This window comes from Dicentrarchus labrax, unplaced genomic scaffold, assembly GCF_905237075.1.
Source record: "Dicentrarchus labrax unplaced genomic scaffold, dlabrax2021, whole genome shotgun sequence".
Lineage (NCBI taxonomy): Eukaryota > Metazoa > Chordata > Actinopteri > Moronidae > Dicentrarchus > Dicentrarchus labrax.
In genome coordinates, this window is record NW_026136716.1 from 6,669,382 (window position 1) to 6,688,032 (window position 18,651).

Here is an 18,651-nt window from a genome sequence, read left to right on the forward strand (position 1 = left end):
TTTCTTATGTGAGAAACCGCTATTGTTCTACCGAAGCTGTGTGTATGTGTGTGTGTGTGTGTCTGTGTGTCTGTGTGTGTGTGTGCAGAATGTAACACATTCACAGGTGAACAGTTTTGCTTCCTGTACAGGTATCAATCTTTGTGCGCACATCCGGTGCAGATATTTCTTTTTAAAAGTGATGTGATGTCTGTTTATCTGTGCTGGTGTCTGCGTGTGTGTGTGTGTGTGTGTGTGTGTGTTTGTATTTGCAAACCTCTTGTTCTTTGTGTTTTCCTTTTGATGTCTATTGAAGCAGCTTCTCTTCTTGGGTACAATATCTGTCGTGCACTTTGGGAGCAGACAGACTGTCGACTGACGAACAGGAAGCAGAATTAAAACCACACGTCACATGAACAAATGTAAAGTCAAAGCCTGGAAGCTGTGCTACAGTTAAAGGATATAAATCATAAACTTACCTCTGTGCTCATTTTGAGACTCCAGCTCACATTTTACCTGTTGAAAAAATAATTTTTAAGTCAATAAATTTTATAAAAGTACATTGTTTTAAACAGTCACTAGAGATTTTATGGTATTTTAGTCTGGAACAAAGTGGTGAACTGACCTCCGCTGCCTTTATAGTATGGATGAAGAACTGGAAAACAACAACATCTTTAATGTTTTACTGAGGAATTTGGTGGGAAGATAAATAACAACCAGGATAGTTATTAGTTTACTAGTAAGCTCATTTAGCAAAGCCTTTAATGTGTTTATCCTAAAACAACAATAAAGGTTAGTTTAGCTGACATTATTAGCATCTGAAAAGCAAACGTAAACACAAAAAAATCACATTATTGACTAACATGAGCACAAAAAACCCCCAGTGACACTGAATTTAAAAATATCTTTGGCATTTTAATATAATTATAATAATATTTTAATATTGGAAGCACACATAGGCCTACCCTTTGGATTGTGTCTGCACTTTCGCACACATTATATGTAAATTACAGTTTTGCACGCTAAAATGTTTGAGTTTAACATTTTCCACTCTGAGAGCAGATTGGGGGGAAATTATTGTTCTATTTTAGCTCATAACAGGCTCTTGCACTGTCCCACCCTGAATGCAGGAAATGACACCTTTCAGTTCAGACTGAAACCAGCCAAACTGAACTAAAACGGAACCATTTCATTTCTACATCAGGAACCGCATCGAAGAATTATTGTTAGAGACAATTAAACATTATTTGTGGATTAAAATTAGTATTAAAGAACAGAACATAACAAGGTACTTGGATTTATCCTCTCTGAACACATACATACCATTACACTATTTATTTCTAACACCGGCGTGACCTCCTGATTTTGTGGCAACAAACGTGAGGTAACCACACTGATTGTTTGATAAGGCTTTGACGTGTGTCAAAAGGGAAGTAGTTTGCAGCTCGTTAAATGGCCAACAGACATGATTGATAAGTGATGTGCAAGACTGCGTGGAGAGTGAGAGCGGTGATAGTGGGGAGTCGGACGTGGAGTGCATGGGCTGCATGAAAACACGTGGAGCACCGTGGCCCGTGGGATGTGCTACCTCTGTGGTTTTGAAAGTGCTATAAGCTGACGTACATTCGCTGCATTCATGTCTGCACAATCTGGCACAGCCACTAACTCTCTCTCTCTCTCTCTCTCACTCTCACACACTTGCACCCCACCCAACATCAACACATCAACGCTGCATCGCCCACCAGCCACAATGTGACACATGGAGGTAGAGAAGCTCATTGCCCCCTTGTGAGTTCAACACAGGAAGGTACAGAAACTGGTGTGTGTGTGTGTGTGTGTGTGTGTGTGTGTTTTCAGCTGTTATTGAGTGTCAACACCTTTCCCAGTCAGGTTAATTCCTTCATTATTATTATATATTATTATTTAGCTGCAGTGCAAATGCAGGAATTGTGAGGAAAAAGTATGAATTAATGCTGGATGGGATAAGGGAAACACTTTTTACTTTAAGGAACATTTAACAAGGTCGCCATCTAGTGGTGAGAAGGCTTCATTCAGGCGAGATGATTTCTTAACTTGGTGATATAAGGCTGTAAAAATCTTTTAAAAGGAAGGTGAGTGATTACTGGAATCATTGCTTCCTATAAGTGTGACTCCATAAGCATTAAAAGCCTCAAAGGGACAAAAAACAAACACTACTGATTTTATTGTGAAGTCCTCTTAAGGTTTACACACAGTTTCCTCCAGATAAGCCTCCATGTTTTTATTAATAGTCATAATTATTTGCTTTAATGACATCAGTGGAATAATAACAGTTAAAATGAAGCTGTCAAATACAAAAGTGCCTCCGAGTTTCAAAGGAACTACTTACCCTTTCCTGTCTTTGTGAGGTTTGCGAGAAAAACACGTCTTTATTTACATGTTTGGAGAAAGTGGTACAATGGTTTAATTCAGACTGCAGAGCTCATTTCTAAAACATTAATACAATATCAGATGAAAACAGGAGCACTGAGAGTTCCTTCCTTCAGTAATCCACAGTGACAGAATTTAAGTATCTGATGGTGACTTTAATGGTTCCCTAACTGTTTACCATTAATAAACTCAAGTAGGCTACCTTTCACTGACACCTCATGTCCCAAATGTGTTCATCTGAACTGCTTTTAGACTGGATAATAAATATACAACCCATATTTTACAATATATGTTTTATCCATTAATATTTAGGTTTATTTGGTCAGCAGTTTGCATACTAAACTTTTACTTTGAGTAAATCTGGACATTTAAACTTTATATTAGCTGATATATATTTTAAGAATGATGTATTTCAGCTGTTAATTAATTACTTTTAGTTGACTCTTTAAACTGTTTATCTATGAGCTTATGTGAAGCAGTGTTTTTTCCCCAATCAGCCTACTTTTAGCTAACTATTTCACCCGTTTATTGTGTTTAACTATAATATGTGGACTATTTATCCATTACCTTTATCAGTGTTTGTCATGTATCTTTGACTTGCTATTTCAAAATGTTTTTTCCATTATTTTTAGCCAACTGTTCAACTTCAACTAGTTTTCATGTTCTCTAAATTAATGTCCAGGAGCAAACTCATTTTTTTAAAATTAGCTGAATTAACAGCACTCCACAATCTTTACGCTACCTCAGCAACAGCAGAAATACCTCTGGAGATCACTGACTTACACCAGGAGACTAACAGGTTTCTAAAATAATTTTAAATACTTTAAAAGCAGTTTCCTCCTGCAGACTTAAGGCTTTAATATCATGCCAACAATTCTTTTTCAGTGTTCTTCAAATTATTATTTAGATGTGAAACTCTATACTTTACTCATGGCTCACAACTGACTCACTCAGGTACCACCAATTCCACAACAATTGTGGAATTGGATGTCTGTTCATTTCAGGTTATTTTAAGCCTTAAATATTTGCATTGGTTAGTCACAGATTGTTTAAAAAAAGGCACCAAGATGGAGTTATGCCACTCGCAGGGTCTGAGAGTGAAACAGTACAGTCACTGGAGTGGGCAGCGGAGGAAATGAGTTTCCTATTGTGTAACGTTTTTTGTTGAGGTTACTGTACCACCCACAGTCTTCATACACCAAAACCCAACAATTTTAAAAGAATCCAAGCCAGTTTGGAGACTTCATTTACAAATTTGAGGTATAATTTGTGATGTTCTTACTCAATATCTCCAAAATACAGACTATAAAAATAAACAGCGAAACAAAAAGCAAATAAATCCTCAGGTTTTTATTTCTGATCCACTTATAACTTTAGATTTATCTTCTCAGCACCAGACTGGTAACTATTTATTGACTCTTACAGACACTAAAAAGGTGAATACTGTTCAAAAAACAAAACACTGTAACACTGAAAACATGATTATTAAACTGAAATAGAAAGTAAACAGCAGATAGACAACGTAGCTACGTTTGTTTTACTTCAATGTAAGCATTTATTAACATTTAAACCTTCTGATCGCCTTTATATACAGAAAACTTCACTGTAACAGAGGATGTTGAGTTTAATTGTTAATAGAATATATGTTTTCTTCTTATAAATGAGATTTTCTACAAAACCTTACTGTACACAGCCCACACAGGCCTATATTAATATATATCCCAAACAAAACTCTGCTGGTGCTCCCTAAAGTTCAAACACTGTACAACAATACAAACTGCACACGCACACACACACACACACACACACACACACACACACACACACACACACACACACACACACACACACACACACACACACACACACGGACAAATTACTTTCACATTTAAAACACAGACATGCAGATGTATACAAACAACCCCACACACACTCTCAGTCTCACACACACACACAGTGATTCACAGCTGCAGGGTTTCATCCACGCTGGAATCGTTTGGGCGGTGTTAAACACCGAGCACACAGGTCACAGGTCAACCACACAACACAGCAGCTATAAATAATAAACCTTTTATTCTTTCCCACCCAAACCAACCTTTCAGTCTGAATCACAACAGGACTGGTTCACTAAAAAGTTAGATTTTAGCCCCCCCCCCTGCTTCTTTTTGATTTACTGTAACTTGTAGGTCTAGTTTAAAATGGGCACCCTTTTAATCATCCCTCTTCTTGATTTGACTACCACAAATAGAGGGTTTTCAGGTGACGTAATACCCCAAGGTGGCAATTTTAGATGCCCACAGCAATTAGGGAGCAGTGGCAAAAGGACAGCGGATGAGTCTTTACATTTTCAGCCACCTTGAAGGCCCAGAAAAACAATCAGCTGTGAGCGATAGTGTCTTACATGAAGATTCAATTTTCTGCCAAACTTAAAACAGTTTTGGTTATTAGATAAAATTTCTGCGTGTCCGGGGCTGTCATATATATCCGAGCAACATTCAGGGTTGACAACACGTAACATACTTTACATTAAAATGACTATAAACACTAGACTTATGTTAAATATTTTAGTTGAGTTGTGTAGTTATCCCCAAATGTTTCCAACATCGTTCAAACTCAGAGGAAACTGTCAGTTTATTCAGGTAATGGAGAGTTTTCTCGAACTACGGGGTAAACACGGGACACGTCAACGAGAGAGAAACTTGAATAAAACTTTAACATTACATCATTTCTGCCTGAGTCACGTCAATGAAAACTCCCATGATCCCACAAAACTTCCTCTTTTGTTATCGCTTCAGAAAGGACGGTAACCTTTGTGTTGTTTTTGAATGGGAACTAACTGATTCCCCCACTTATAAGTGATGTATTGATTTCTTTAAATTTGGATTACATTAGTTTAAATTAGTAGTTTTTCTTTATAAGCTACCCATCAAAGTCGAAACACTTCAAACTGAGCAAACTCTACTCAACCTTAATTTAAAATACACACACATATATATATATATATATATATATAAAAACGTATCTGTTCAACACACAGACACACTGTAACAACCTTTTTAGGTTACAAAGCATCACTTTAGTCCGACTACCGGACCTCCGTGATCTTCATATCTTCATATCAGGATCAATCATCAAAGCAACGTTTCTACTGTAAGTGTAGTATCTAGCATTAAATAATGTGGTTTTAGTTCTGTTTTTTACTTTACTGTAAATGACAAGAGAAATGTTTGTCTGTATCTTCACAGCTCATGGGAGCAGAACCAGCAGTGTTGGCTCAGTTCTGTGAAAAAGCTCTGTTCCCTTTCCTCTGCACGCTGAGCTGGAGGGCACGGTGCTGAGCAGCTAGGTCAGGCTCAGAGATCCGCTGGACCTTCATCAAAGCAGCAGTGACGCCGGCCTCCCAAATCAGTCTGGACAGAAAGAGAGAGAGAGAGAGAGAGAGAGAGAGAGAGAGAGAGAGAGAGAGAGAGAGAGAGAGAGAGAGAGAGACAGTTAGTTGGTCAGCTTTTGTCCCAAGAAACTTTCCACAACGTTTCATTTTTCCCATTTTGCATTAATCACGCAGATCCAATCCTTCCTCAGCTGTCTGCGTGTCCTGTCAGGCTCTGACACTCCTTTTCCTGATTACACCAGTTAAAGGTTGACAACTGGGAGTCTCATCAGGCTTTCGGGAAGCCATTATTCATTAAGTGATGAGAAAACGAACACCAATATTCTCTCTACTAAATTACAGCTGATATTTTAATGTGTTCAGAGTGTGGACTGATGATTGATGCATTCAACCAAAAACAAACGAGGTTAACCTTTTCTTCTCATATGAACAACTACGCAGTTTATGGATACGTTCTGTTTGATTGATGTTAGGCTACAAGTTCTGTAATTAAATAGTACAAAGTTTTGTACAACCTGATGATGTTGATGATGTTTTATCATAATGAAAGCAAAGTCAAGTCCTAAAAATATGATGCCACTGCTCGTATTATAGATTTGTTGAAAAAGCACAAAGTTATAAGAATTAGGGCCCTATTTAAAAGCTCTATAGTGCATGGTGTCACTCTGGTAATGTTGGTTTTTATGTTTGTTTGTATAATTGATTTGTTCATAACTCGGGCCTCTGATGATTTTTTGATTTATCACCATGATGAAATAGTACAAAGAGGTAGAGTTTGACGTTGTAGTTGACAGAACATGCAGTAAAAAAACACTCTTTGTCTCTACAGGAGCACCCAGTGAGGAGTGGGAGTTTCTCAAGGCAAAAATGTCATAACGTCATGGGCAGAGGTTGAATTTACTTTATATAAATCCCACACAAGAATGCAAGAATAAACACAGCAAGCACATACACGTCTGTATGCACACACAGAGTCCCCAAAACGCCCACTCAGATCCAAAAAGACCACATTCACAATATAATGAAGCATTGCAGGAATTCCACAGACATAATTAAACGCCTGCCGCACCTTAATGTACATGTGGTGGCAATGTGAGTTATTTAGAGGTGGCTCACTTAGGAAAAGTCTATAAGCTGAGTGTGCAGCCTAAAAGCCAATTAGAGCAAGAGTGACGAGTTAACTCAGCTGACAGAGAAAATCTATCAACACTACAGAGGCCGGAGAGAAATGGTTCATTACTAGAAGACTTTTAAAGTTAAAAGTGGTTATTTTTTGCAGCGCCGCGAGCAGCAAGAGTCTCCTTCACTTCGTTTATGTTATATGTTTCCCCACCTCTAATCTCTAAAGAGCGATCAATGCGAACCCTCAGTTCTGCCCTCATCATTCAAGGGGTCGACCGTGTTTGTGTGCTGGACCGGATGTGGTCACTCCCCCACACTTCCTGTGGTGCCCCAGATTGAAGGGTTGCCATTGAAAACATCGGCTTTCAGGAATAAAAAAGGGGTCTTATCTGTGGTTAACTTCCTGTGCTTGTAGCTGTGCCACCGCCGTACCTTATAGTCTGTACATCTCCGCCCGGCAAACACCAAAAGAACACAAATAGACCAGCAGAAATTTACTGGAAGAACCTCAGGCTTTGGCCCCCAACTTCCCAGCCACAATTGAAGCAGGCAGAGGCTAAATTACGCCCACTGATTCAGAAAGAGCCACAAAAGCCTCTGTGGCCGGCCCGCGGTTCGACTTCTCCCACAGACATCACAGCTTTTGTAGGCCATCCACAGCGGGTTTCGTCTCAGACGCACTGTAAATATTTGTCAATGTAGATTTACTTTCAGATAGCTGCTCGAGGAGATTCCGTTTTTAAAGTGTAATGTACTCAAATTACAAAAAAATATCATGTATTCCCTCTTAGTGGTTTCTAAACTATGCAGATTGTTTTGGATTTACAGTATTTGCAACGTTTTTTTAGATATTTAGCTGTGAGGTTTGTGCCACCACTTCAATACAATTCCTACAAGACAGTGGTTCCCAACATTTTTCCTCAAGGGACCCTTTTTTTTTATCATTTCGTAAACTGACCACTCCCGCTTAAGTGACGTATTTTATAGATATTTCATATTATATTTAAAACAAACCCAAACAGTGAACTCAGTAACTGCAAGAGGTTTGTGTAAAATTAGATCTGGATGAATTTTGATCAGATTATTTTTTGGGAACTTTTTATACAATTCTCTGTCTGTACTGTAGTTTTTTTTAATCATTATTAACACTTATACAGACTTAATAGGCTTCTTTTAGGACAAATTCAGTGTTTTCTTATTTTCTTTATATCAGACAATTTACTTTACATTTTCCTTTGTGTCTGAGGATATTTTTTCAGTTTTCTAGCGTGTCTTAAAATCAGGAGGCCTCACATCCCCCCATGAAGCTTTGGCGACCCCTAGAGGGGGTCCAGACCCCCAGGTTGGGAACCACTGCTATAACAATAAATACTGATTCCTTCCCTCAAATTTGAACTTAGATTGCTTCTGATTTTGTCACAAACGTTTAATGTTGTAGGAAATAAGCACGTTTTTAGGGGCTTTAAAGGGTTTTCATAGGGATTACTCTTTGGTAGTAAGTTTTAAGATTATCCTAGTGTCTCTGGAAAGCAGATTTTTTTTTTTAAACCAAAACTATCTGCATGGCTTGAACCACAGTGGGAGACATATATTACATGTCTTTCTGTAACTGAGATGAACCAATCCTTTAACTATAACTACCTTTATTCATTGTGTATCACCAGCCATTGCATTGGTGTTAAATTTAAAGTTAATATTGATGTTAATACAGATTGGATCACACATATCCTGTGAGATAAGAGGTGTGAAACCCTGCTGCGGGTGATAACATCCACAATATGGTCTCTGCAAGCTGAGTGTGATTAAAAAAGAAAACATATGACATAGGAATCAGGTCAGCCCCAAATAAGGACTTGAGACACTTTGCATCACAGCTCTCTCCCCTTTGACTGCAATCTGAATCACATCACAGTAAAAGCCTGTGTTCCCGGCACATCTCAGCCAAGCCAAGACTGGGAACTACAGAACGTGTGTGTCAGTACAGTCGATTGTTGTTATCAACTGGGCAAGCTTTCAACTTGGGACTCACTGCTCCCTCCTCTGGGCCCCAAATGTCTGTCTTCATCCACAGTCCACAGGATTAGACACAGAGAAAGAGGGTCTTTTCTTCGGGCCGCTAACTCAAGACAATCAGCAAAGCCACTTGTTATTCTGCTCAGGATCCACGGAGTTGGAAAGCGAGGAAACTTGGGCAAAGACCTTCAAGAAATGTGGAAAGTCTCAAGCAAGCAGGGAGCTTCTTTTTTTTTTTTTCGTCCTGAGAAAAATCTATTTCTGCAGCGAGCCAGCTGCAATCTCTTCAAGATATCCCATCCTGAATCCTGGACACTTGAGCAAGATCTTGTCCAGCACAACACTATCAATCACATACAGTTATTGAGAGTGTCAGGGCTCATGAGTTAGGGATGTGAGAAAGAACACAAACACACTTACATCAACAGCATGATTGAGGCCTTTGTTTTGTGCGACCCATGTGGGCGTATGTTGGTTTTGGAACTTGAGGTGACGAGGAATGTAGGAATTAAAGCGATGTGTCGCTGGGTTTCCATCTTTAAGACGTTAGGAAAGTGGCCGTATGCTTTCTTATCGCACAAGAAAAACAAAGATGAGGAGGAGCCGAAGGAAAAAGGAAACTCATGAATCTTCTGATTGAGGTTTTAGGAAATGCATTGTTCTAGGAACCTTTTAAAGGTGGGTCATATATATCAAATATAAACTATATTCATTGGGATTTCTCTCTCTCTTGCTTGACACAAAAGCCCATATTAAAGTTAAATCGTACGTTGCCAAATCGAGAGCAGCCGTGGGACCGCCCTGACCTTGAGACATCAGCCCCCACTTTTGTTTTTCTTCCTTTACGGCCATGACTTTTGTTTGGCCGGCAGAAGCACCAACGTCAGCCAAAGCTTCGGTCAATGCCGCAGTAAGTTTGGTTTTCCCTGCCTTCTCCTCGGTGGGCAGAACGTCTCTGATACAGGGGAAGTGGGCAGCGGTCCACACGTCACATTACGCTGGCACCGCAGTGTTTCTGTGACACCCAGAGAGGATTGTGCGAAAAGGTGTTAACAGGAGTCAAAGGGAGTGTTGATGACACATGACCAAGCATCCACCCTGACACTTAAGTGTGGAAAGTAGCTGTGAGCCCTGTGAGGTGACCTTTAGCATGTGCTTTCAGAGAAATGTGAGGCATTTCATGGTGATGATGTTCTTGTTCTTACTCACTTTATCAACATGCACCTACGCCAAATCCACTTCCTCTTCTTGCCGAAAAAACTGTTAAAACAAAATGTTCTTTTTTGACTGTTTTGAAAAGGCCTTGTTGGATGCAATGGCCCCACACTGCCAATGATTGTATGACTGTAGTGTACTGACGGCCTGACACACCCAGTCTACAGTCTGGTTGGTGCCACTGGACTACCGCTGGGCTACAGTTTAATGTCTGTCCCTGCTGGAAGTAGCCACTGACTTGATCTGACTGACTACACAGTATAACAAATGATTGATTTAAACCATCAAGTGTGGTTTCTTCTTATATTTTGTCTTCCAGCAAAGCTTTACAACAACTTTAATTTAAGATTATGTTTTGGTGAATTTATGCTTTTTTTGGGTAGGAACAGAGGCAGACAGGAACTGGTGGAGAGAGAAAGGTTTGATGCAATTAAGTTTGCTGGCTGTATTAGAATTGGCAACAGTTGCGACCGTGTGGACGTGCAGCATGTTCTGCAATCATTTGGCTAAGGCCCTCCCACAATTAACATTTTTTAAATTCTCAACTTTCTGAAATGTTTTTGGGATACAGACTAATTTAATTTCCTCTCATGCAGCTGCAAAACATTATGTATTTGATCAGCTGGGAGCGCCAGATGGTTTGTTACATAGGACTATCTGGAAATTGATCATTGGAAATTACTTGGAAAAGGGCAGGGACTTTCAAATCATACACAGCATCTATCTGACTCTTCTAAATCCTTCCACTATTTGTTCACCAGCTAGTCACTTTATTTTCTTTGGTAGCAGACGGTGCTTGGAAATTACGCTGATAAGAGCGGCAAGAGTGAAGCAAAACTATAAAGGTGAGGGCCGGAAAACCAAAACAGTGAGCTGAAAGACGCTATAAAGCTCCGTAGAGTTGAACGATAATCCTCTGTGACACAGCTGCAGGATTGTCTTTGCTCAGCTTCTCTGAGGTCGGCTTGTCAGCTCATAAAATCCAAGGATGTTTTCTGTTTATGCAACCAGAAGAAATGTGAACAGTTCACCATAAGCATGACAATGACAAGAGGCACTTAAAAGTTGGCCAGCACAGCGGGCCACAAGATCAACAATACACTACATATCAGCTGAGTATTTTTCTCCCATGATGGAGAGCCTGTAATTAACAAATGCTTATAGAAAAGACTGGATTATATTAAAACACCCAGCCTGTTTTCTCAGTTCCTGTTATTCTTACAGTCACAGTTACAGTCACTCCTGAGAGCTGCTCAGTAAAAACACCCGTGCTGAACTCTGAAGCATTTAGGATCAACATTAGGAATTTCTCAAAGTGCTTCTTTTTCACTTTCTTCACCCACGTTTCCCTGAATAAGCTGTGCCACCGAAATCTGCAAGGGGAAATCCACCTTCAGATACTTTCATAACAGCAGTTAACGTATTTTTGATGACATGCTCTAATTTACTCTTTTGCAACCACCCCTTGCACTTCCCAGAATGCCTCTGGAAAACCACCAGAGTCAAAGGCATGCCCTCGCTGCATACAGCTGCAAGTGAACACTCGTATTTCACCAGCACTGTTTCCTGTTTTAGTTGGATTCAATCAAGCTGCAATTAAACGACACCTCAACAAAAACAACAACAAACCTAAATACATTTTCGAAGATGAGTCGATGTGGCTTGAAAGGGTAAACGTGGTGCTTTTGTGGGATGTGAAGATGCAGAGTTGAGACTCACCGTCGGTGCAGATGAAGCACTTGCAGAGACACACACACAGACACAGGAGGAGCACCGCTGCCACACCGCACACTGAGAGGAGGATGACCATGGCTGGACCCACTACAGCACACAAAAACACAGATTTACACCAAATCACTGTTTATGTTTTAAAATTACAGCGTGTGCGTTCGTGACATCTGGACTAAACATGTTAGGTGATGTGGTACGAGAAAAATAATCCTTCTCGTATGCTGCGACATTACAGGATTCAGGACCCCATCAAAGCAGCCACAATTACCCGTGATCAAAATAGCTGAGAATACACACATGTGGAAAACAAAAGCCTTCTTTCTACTGTACCTCAGCACACAAGGATGGGAAGGACAACTTACACATTCTGGCAGCATTTTGAGAGCCTTGATTGTGCATAGTGTTATTTGGATTTTATCAGTAAAACATGTTGTCAGAAGCTTACAGCGTTTGTTGTGCTGTAAGGATCACCTCCACAGGGTTTCACTTACTGTGTTAGAGTGCACAGGCTTTGCTTCCGGCATTCAAAACTTTAGCTGGTTCAGATGGAGCTAATTCCAACTAGGGGTCGGACCCCTCCGAAGATAAATGATAAATCTGAGGTGATTAATGGGATAGAAGAAAAAATTAAGTTCTGCAATGCTGCTGGTTTCCTTAAATGTTCCCCCTTTTTTGTGAAATATTGCATACTTTTACCTCAAACAGTTATTTAAATTAAAAGTCAGGTGTGTGTCATTTAGTGTGTCTTTGGGCCTTGGAAGGGGAGGGTGAGGTGAGAGCGTTGTAATCTGCAACTACACCACTAGATGCGACTAAATCCTACACACTGGACCTTAAATCCATCTAGAGATAGTCAAATATAGGAGCATAAAATTAAAATACTCAAGTACCTCAAAGCTGTACTTAAGTTCAGTATTTGAGTAAATGTACTTACTTATTTCGTCATTATGTAGGAGGATCACTAATAAATACTCTTTATCAGTAGTGTAAGCTGTTGATAAATGTACATTAACGTAAATATCTAGTGTGTGAAATGTTTGTAACATCATGAAAACCTGACAACATTCAACCAGCTCCTCACCGTGTGCGTTGAGGGACACCGTCAGGGGTTTCTTCAGACCCTGGTGGTGCACGATGCACTTGACGGACAGGTCACTGAGCAGCCCTGATTGGAAGAGCAGCGTGCTCGTCACTATCGTCGTGCCGTCGCCCTGCTCGTAGGAAGAAGAAACGGGCGGCCCGAGCGTTCGGTTGTCCCCGCCGACGTTCCACATGATCTCCGCCGCAGGTCGGGACTGAGCGGTGCAGTTGGCCTCGGTGACTCCCGAGGGCGAGGTCGCATGGCTCACCTCTGGTTTGGGTAAAACTGGTGAAAGGGAGATTGTGTTTAATGTGCCATTTTGCATTTTATCTGAGCAACCACAGGAAACAGACAGCAGAGATTTGTTCCTCTGCCTTCAAAATGGAGATGGAGAGACGGAGCCTGTCAATCTATCTGCCTCGAGGACACAGTGACACAAGTTGTCCTCCGACAGGCCGGCAAACAGAACAGAGGCAAAGCAGCTTTTACTAACTCTGTGCTGTGTGTGTGTGTGTGTGTCTGGATCTCTGGTTCCGTCTGTTTAAGACAAAAGCTTGTTTAACAGAGCAAAGAGAAGGACACACACACGCAGAAACACTGAGGGCCTTGTATCTGGGGAAACAGTGAGCCACTCATCCCCTGGGCTTTCTCCCAAATTAATCACTCCTTTCCCCTCAGTGACACCCCTCCCTCAGTCAACATTATCTCTACACACACACACACACACACACACACACACACACACACACACACACAAGGAGGAAGATCAACAACCACTCACACTCCTGGAACATTTGCTTATGACTTAAGAGAGCTTACACTCTTTTTCACACTGTGGTTTGAACCTCTCTGGCGCAGTGGGCGCAGGATGGGGTTAAGTGTTGGCGAGGGACACGGAGCATCTGCCTTCAAAGTGGGTCAGAGCAGTAGTTTAATGACTGGACTAACTCTCACCTCAGGGCTGTGTTTATACACAGAACTTCCCTTTCCTGTGCTATATCTGGGATGCACACAGACACACAGACACACACACACGTTTTCTCTCAGCCTACAGTGTATCTCTAGTACAGTCAAGACACTTGGAAAATAAACCCAAAGTCGTACGCACAATAAAATGCAATACAAATCTATTAAACTCTCTATTAAACAATAAAATAATGATAATTTATATTGAAGTTCCACCTTGAAAAGCGTTGGTAGTGTGTCTGTTAGTCTGGTAGCTGCTAGATCTTTACCAATCTGATGAACACAAGTGGGAAGCCAGAGCTCAGAGACTTTAACGACAGCGAGAAGTAGTGGAACGAACGGAAATGTCTCAGTGTTGCTCTTTAACCCGACCTGTTCAGAACAATGTCTGGAAATACCTGACATTAGTCATCAGTAGCTTTTAATTAATTTGCAACAGCATCACCTGGGTGTGTTTACAAAAAGGGAAAATTTTACACGTGTTTATATAATGTCTTCTGTGGCTTTGGAGGAGCACTTTAGGCTCCTTTAGGTGTTTGAAAGTCCATTTATCAGATAGGTGTGTATTTAGAGCTTGAATGTATATAAAAAGACCAAAAGACAAGATATTTCTACCTCTGCTTCACTGATCTTTTGTTAATATGTTTCAAACAAGTAACCCGACATTACAGAAGTGCAATATTAAACAGCCAAAGCAGCAGTGAAAGACATAAGAGTATCTATTTGAGGAATTCTGGCTCACATGCAGCCTGATTTATGGTGAATCAACGAGGAAATAGACGGCACCCAGGTACTCACCATAAACAGAGAGGCAGGCGGTGGCGCTTTTGGTGCCGTCTGGGTATGTGTGGAACTCGCAGGTGTAGCAGGCCTCGTCCTCCGTCGTCACTGTCTGGATGGTCAGCTGGGTGTCGCCCAGGCTTCGGCTCAAGCCAACGCGACCCTTGAAATGGTCCGCTATGAAGTGGTGGTTGTGCTTGCCGTAGGAGGCCACGGTGGTGGTGTCGCCCTGCTCGGCCGTCTTCCTCCACAGCACCTGGTGCACCCTCTCTGGGAGGCTGTACCAGCAGGACAGGGTGACCGGCTGCCCGCTCACGGCCGTCTTGTTGCCCTCCTGGCGCACTGTACCTGGAACAAAGGAAGTGCTGTTATCAATACTAAATATCATGAAAGTGAGTGAGGTCCGTGTGTTAATGTGATTGTATGTTTGCTGTATTTATTTCTGCTGACATCAGATTGTACAATGAAAGATTTACAGGACTACTGGAGCTAACAGGAGGAGTCTGGTAGCAATAAAAATGTGTATGTGCACGTTTAATGGTAACAACAGGAAGTGCCAAGGCCAGCTGGGTGGGCATTCTCCCCTGCAGGTCTGGGAGTTCAGACCTTAGCTGACTACTTCCTGTCTCGTAGGGGGGTCTAAGTGGGAAAAAGAGGCTTTGTGTTTGTGGAAAAGTACAAAAGTTCAAATGTTAGGTGTGAGTTACTGAAGATAACTTGTTCTTTAAGATTACAGAAGCTAGGAACCAAAACCCCAAAATACACAACTGCGCTCTCTGATGGTGGTAGTAGTTTTTAGACATTTGGAAACCAGACTGACCAGTGACGCTGACGCACGTCTTGCCGGATTGCTGGCCCGTGGGAAACACATCAAAGACGCAGAGGTAACAGCCCTCATCATCGGGCTGCACCTTCTTGATGGTGATGTAGCTGGCGTCGTTGTGGGCGGCAGTGAGCTGCACGTTGGGGTCTTGGTGGCTGATGCGGGCCGGGGCGCTTTGCTCGTACGCCAGGAGGATCTTGTTGTGCTTGTTGTGCCAGCGCACTTGCCGGACGGTGTCGCCTGTCGCCGTGGTGACGTTACAGCTCAGCAGGAGGGGACGACCTGCCTCCACGCTCAGAGTGGCAGGAGCTATGACCTCACCTGAGTTCAGAGACAATATTACACAATACAGTCTATTATACAGATGTTTTCACATCCCTGCTGTAGTATAACTATCTGCTGAGATCATTTACTTTAGTAAAAGTAATAATATAATAATTTACAAATACTCCATTACAAGTCCTTTATTCAGAATCCTACTTGGGTAACAGGACAGAAGTATCATTATCAGTAAAATATACTTAAAGGATCAGAGATAAAAGTACTTCTGCATATTTCATTATTACTGTTATAAAATAAATCTGACGGGTTGTGAGATGATTAATGAGGAATGAACAAAGAAAAAAACAAGTTCTGATCCACAACATTGTATTAATATTTGACTTTTATATGAAATATGAAATAACTTTACCTCTCTGAGCTTCAAACACAAGAGGTCACGAAAACCACTTGTTTAATCTTTAGCAATGCATTTTATTGTGTTTTTATGTCAAATATTGTCACATACCTGTCAGACAAACATAGTGGAGTAAAAAAGTACAGTATCTCTTTCTAAATGTAGTGGAGTAGGAGCATTAGGTTCAGTATTTAAGTAAATGCACTTAGTTACTACCCCCAAAACAGCAGAACTCTCAGTTCCATGGACACTTTTTTGTCTTAAAGGCTATAAAATGAGTACCACAGTCTATTAATTGAACCAACAAGCACGGTTTGGATGCAGAAAGTACCTTGTGTCCTGGAAACAGCCGTCCCTACTATCCAGAGCAGCAGACACAGAGGCAGGGCAGGTCCACACATCGCACACTCGGGCAGGGTTACCAACTCACACTCTGACCCAGTATCACATCCAGGCTGCAGCTGCAAACACAAACACTGTCAGTCAGACGGCTCCGACCACAACCTAAACCTCAACCTGGCTTTTGGCTGCATCAAATTGGGAAAAACAAGAAGGTTAAATTAGCACAGAACAGTGTGAACGGAGAGGCTGTGGTGCAGACGTACCCGTCAGCTGTCCAGTGTTGTGACTTGTTGAGCTGCTGTTGGTCAGCACAGTTGTAGCTGCATCGTACTGGCACGCCGTCTGCTGTCATGAGGGAACATGAAGCCAGAGGATGACATTAGCAATGACAGCATCGTCAGGGATTACGCTCTTTGCTTGGCAGCGAAGGAGGAACACAAAAAGAAACCAAACTTCTCTGCAGCCATCGCTTTGGGTCATTCCTGCATCGTGGATAGTTGTCGGCATGGTAACACAATGTTTTAGCATCAACAGCAGCTGCTGCTGATTCAAGAAACACTACCTGGGGGCCTAATGGAGGTTTTTACATGTTAATAGGCAGCGTGCATCCTGCTCCTGGTAAACCAATAATCATCAGGGAGCAACACAAGCCGCCACTTTGATGTCTAGACAATGCCAAAAACCTCGAGATTTCAAAATCGATACCTGAAATCCAACCTCAAGGAAATTACAGTCATCACATGATGATGCAAGGGAGTGGTGAGGAGACATTAGTCATTCAGGTGAGCACGACATGGTGTGAACATCACACTGTGTCAAAGCTCCTCTGTGTTCTTCTATAAATATTCTAGACATCCAGGGCAAAAAGGTGGAACCAGCAGGTCTTTGATCAGACTCCAGTGAAGTGAAGTGGACTTGCTGGGAAAAGAGAAACCCACCTAAACCACAAGACAGACCAGGTCCAGACCTCAGAGCTTTATGGGCCTTTATTTGCTCTTTTTACAGTGCCAACCATCTGGCTTCAAACATGCAGTCCGCTCCTGTTGGGCAACACTTAAATCACTTTTCCACGACAAAAACACCACTGATGTCTGACAGCGGGACACAAAACAAATCAGATTCAATCAATGTGAAGCTCCAGCAGATAATAACCTTCCAGATTTTGGTGATTTATTAAGTTAATTGAGTGTATTTTGTTGGAAGGGATACACGTTTATGCAGAAGATCTTAACGTCTCACCAAGAAACCAGGCTGGGCGACTTAAAATCCTAAAAAATCTGCTTTACATCCAGATGTGCACTGAACATTTTAACCACCACAGCTGGTTCAGTCCCCAGGATGCAGATGTTATGTGAGATTTCTTTAACAGATTGCAATAATAAAAAAACCCTTCCCCACCTGTATGTTATTTAATAGATATTTAAAATGGCTTTTTCATGAAGTTTTGTGGATTTAAATCTTTCTCTTACCAGGTTTCCCACATGAAAATCATAAAAAGTGACACATATAACAACTTCTCTATAACTTCTCTCCCTAAATAAATAGTAAAAAATGGAACAGGAAGAAAAATGTCACCTGTGCTTCACAAGTACAAAGGGACTATGTTCAGGTCATTAAGTGGATTTAAACTTATTTTCTAGTTTAGTTAACGATGCAGACATATAAGTTTATATTATATATTATTATATAAGGTATATAAAAGTTAAATATTATCTTCAGTAAAAAGTTTCTTAATATGTCTGGTTTTACACCCTGAAGACTTTCACCATTTAAAGTTAGACAAACTAATTGAGGTGGTTTGTTCCAGGATTCAGTGAAAACATCTAAAACAATTTGTAGTTACTCCAAACTAATTTGGTTGCAACCAAAATCGTTTTTTTTCCCCGACAAGAAGAGGTCAAACTTACCCTCTGACAGATGATAGTCCACAACAAAGTCAGCTCCCAGTCCTGGAGATGCTTCCTGAGCTACAGGTAATATGAAAGTGGAGCACAGTGATCCATTGCTCATTGATTTAAACTACGACTGAGCTGAGTTGAGTTCCTGCTGCAGCGTTTCAGTCCCCGATCTCTCAAAAAACAGACTCAACTCCTCTTCTGTCAAACTGAGGGAAGCAGGACCTC

The 18,651-nt window shown here is 41.2% G+C and overlaps 1 protein-coding gene across 1 annotated transcript; it reads right to left on the reverse strand.

The window, feature by feature from the left end:
- Positions 1-3,723: 3,723 nt before the first annotated feature.
- Positions 3,724-18,590, reverse strand: LOC127378395 (OX-2 membrane glycoprotein). Its single transcript, XM_051427211.1, has 8 exons — positions 18,436-18,590; positions 16,792-16,873; positions 16,518-16,647; positions 15,508-15,831; positions 14,706-15,035; positions 12,942-13,226; positions 11,849-11,950; positions 3,724-5,798 (listed from the first exon to the last, which is right to left on the reverse strand). The coding sequence occupies exons 3-8, from the start codon at positions 16,585-16,587 to the stop codon at positions 5,794-5,796; spliced, it is 1,116 nt and encodes a 371-aa protein (XP_051283171.1). The 5' UTR covers positions 16,588-16,647; positions 16,792-16,873; positions 18,436-18,590; the 3' UTR covers positions 3,724-5,793.
- Positions 18,591-18,651: the final 61 nt, after the last annotated feature.